The 2,836-nt window shown below is 51.0% G+C and overlaps 1 protein-coding gene across 1 annotated transcript; it reads left to right on the forward strand.

The window, feature by feature from the left end:
- The first annotated feature begins 468 nt into the window (after positions 1 to 468).
- On the forward strand, positions 469 to 2,582 carry CIAO2B (cytosolic iron-sulfur assembly component 2B). The gene is made up of 5 exons (XM_032701113.1): positions 469 to 678; positions 759 to 838; positions 1,251 to 1,376; positions 1,841 to 1,886; positions 2,368 to 2,582. The coding sequence occupies exons 1-5, from the start codon at positions 546 to 548 to the stop codon at positions 2,463 to 2,465; spliced, it is 483 nt and encodes a 160-aa protein (XP_032557004.1). The 5' UTR covers positions 469 to 545; the 3' UTR covers positions 2,466 to 2,582.
- The last annotated feature ends 254 nt before the right edge of the window (positions 2,583 to 2,836 follow it).

Here is a 2,836-nt window from a genome sequence, read left to right on the forward strand (position 1 = left end):
AGAAATGAGATAAATAACCAGCGCATCCCCGGCAGCAGCGGGCGCGGCCCGGGAGGCACCCGGGGAGCAGGGACCAGGGGGACAGGCGGGACAGGCGGGACAGGCGGGACAGGCGGGACAGGCGGGACAGGCGGGACAGGCGGGACAGGCGACACCTCCCCCGCCGGCCGGGGAGCCGGGACAGCCCCGCCGCCTGCCCAGCGAGGCACCGCCAGCACAGGGGACGGGACTTGGACCGCTCCCCGCCCTCAGGAGGCTCTGGGATAACCGGGATAGCCACGCTCCCAACTCCCAGGAGGCTCCACCACCCGGGATAACCGGGACAGCCCCGCTCCCCGCCCTCAGGAGGCTCTGGGATAACCGGGATAGCCCCGGTCCCCGCCCTCAGAAGGCTCCATGACAGCCCCGCTCCCCGCCCTCGGGAGGCTCCCGGGGATCCGAAACAGCTCCGCTCCCGCCCTCAGGCCGCTCCCCCGCCGGGAAGCCCCGCCCGTTCCCGGTGCGCTGCCGAACGCGGTCCGGGCGGTTCCGGCCCCGCCGCCGCCATGGTGGGCCCGGGCCCGGCGCCGCTGGAGAACGCGAACCCGCTCATCTACCGGCGCTCCGGGGAGCGGCCCGTCACCGCCCGCGAGGAGGACGATGAGCTGCCCGACGCCATCGATGACCGCGAGATCTTCGATATCCTGGGCCGGGCAGGGCAGGGAGGGCCGGGCCGGGCCGGGTCGGGGCAGGGCCGCGGCGCTTTCCTTAACCCGCACATCTCATCCGCTCCATCAATGACCCCGAGCACCCCCTCACCCTGGAAGAGCTCAACGTCGTCGAGCAAGTGCGAGTGAAAGTGAGATCCCGCCGAGATGTGCTCGTTGTGCTGGGCTGTGCTGGGGGGCAAAGCTGCCTCAGCCGGCTGACCAACTAATTACTTCTTCTAGCGTTAAAATATGTTTATCATAACGGTCTACTGCATAGTACTTAAAATTATTAATAGTGTTTTAACTAATTAACTAGTATTTATTTTACATAACGATATATTATAATGATATATAGTTTCATAATTAATTATAGATAACATATAGTTATTATAATTAATATATTTATATGTATTTATAATATTACATTATTAAATAGTATTTTAAAATGTCAGTAAACGACATGAGGTATGAGTGACAGTGCAGCACCACATGAAAGGCCTCGGGCTGGTTTGGGGTGAAAGCAGCAGGTTTTGTCCCCAGCTGGTGTTGGTTTTTGCCCAGGTGAACGATGCTGAGAGCACAGTGTCGGTGGAGTTCACCCCCACCATCCCACACTGCAGCATGGCCACCCTGATCGGCCTCTCCATAAAGGTCAAACTGCTTCGGTCTCTGCCTGAGAGGTTCAAGGTGAGTGACCAAATCACTCTGGGAAGCAAAACAGGGAGACTGTGTTTGGAAAAAAAAAGGGCAACCCCCCCAACTTTATAGTGAAAACAACTAGAGCGTTTTTCATTTTGTGAGTGAGGGAGACACCAGGAGCAGAGGGGGCAGTGGGCTGGAATATCAGTGCAGAGTTATGGTTCTGTGACAGTCATGTCTTGGGGTTTTGGAGAGAAATTACCTGCAGTGCTCTATGGCCCAGGAGAAGGAGAAGTGGGTGCCCCACCCTTGTCTAAAACAGGCTTTAGCAGAGGGAATGCAGAATATGCTGTGATTTTAGACTTCTGTTTTATTCTGTTATATATAATAGCTGCTATTGGCAAGAATGTCCATTTTTCCCTCTTCTCGTTACTGTCTTATTTTTATTTAATAGCTTGAACTTCCAGTGTTTTATTAACTCATCCTCTTTTTCTTTTGTGGTGCCTGTTAAGCTGGATGTTCATATAACACCAGGAACACATGCCTCTGAGCATGCAGGTAAGGCCTTGGTGATTTTCTTTATGTGTGTTTTGATCTTGAGAGATTCCCACTGCTGCAGAGCATCTGTTTGGTACCTGGGACTTTGTGTGCGTCAGATGTTCCAGAACAGGAACACGTAATGTCAGAGATTGTTCTGCACCATCCTTAAAGCATCTCCTCAGGCAACCTGTGCTCTCAGCAGTCATTGATTTTCCTGGGAAATGCAGGACTCGGAAATGGGGAGAGCTGGGGGGGATTTCCTGTGTCACACCCACACAGCAGCTCCCTGCTGCTGAATCACGGGCAGCTCGCTGGTTTAACTGATGACACAGGAGCTCTGCCTTTCAGCTGCAGCTCTGGGGTGTGCTTGGCATCTGCAGAACTGCCTGGGCTACCATGGCAACTGTCATTATCTGTCTCGACGTAAAATGCTTTAAAAAAGACACTGTACACCAATGTCCTCACCGGTTTCTTGTCTCCTTTTTTTGTCTCTGTGCAGTTAATAAACAGCTTGCTGACAAAGAACGTGTGGCAGCTGCTTTGGAGAACTCTCACCTCCTGGAAGTGGTGAATCAGTGTTTGTCTGCTCGGTCATAATTGCCTGATGAGGAAATCACTGGTATTCTGCTCTGTTAAACTAATTTTGTATTTACGTGGTGGTGTTACACTATACATATAGCTATGAGCAAAATAAAATCACTTGGATTTTCTTGAGGAAATGTTTCTTTACTCTTACAAAAAGTACAATGTGGGAATTAACTACAGGCAGCTACAAAATTATAATGAAAATTGGCTTTTTAATTGTATGAGATATTGCATAGGTAGGATTTTTCTTTTAAACTATTTGTTTCCACTTGGTTTTAACTGGTTTCTCACTGGTTATAAACTGCATTTTAGAAGTGGATCTTGTACACTGGACTTCACAAGTAGACCAAGATAATTTGCATTTAAAATCTTTACATTCACAT

Source organism: Chiroxiphia lanceolata, chromosome 13, assembly GCF_009829145.1.
Source record: "Chiroxiphia lanceolata isolate bChiLan1 chromosome 13, bChiLan1.pri, whole genome shotgun sequence".
NCBI classification, from domain to species: Eukaryota; Metazoa; Chordata; class Aves; order Passeriformes; family Pipridae; genus Chiroxiphia; species Chiroxiphia lanceolata.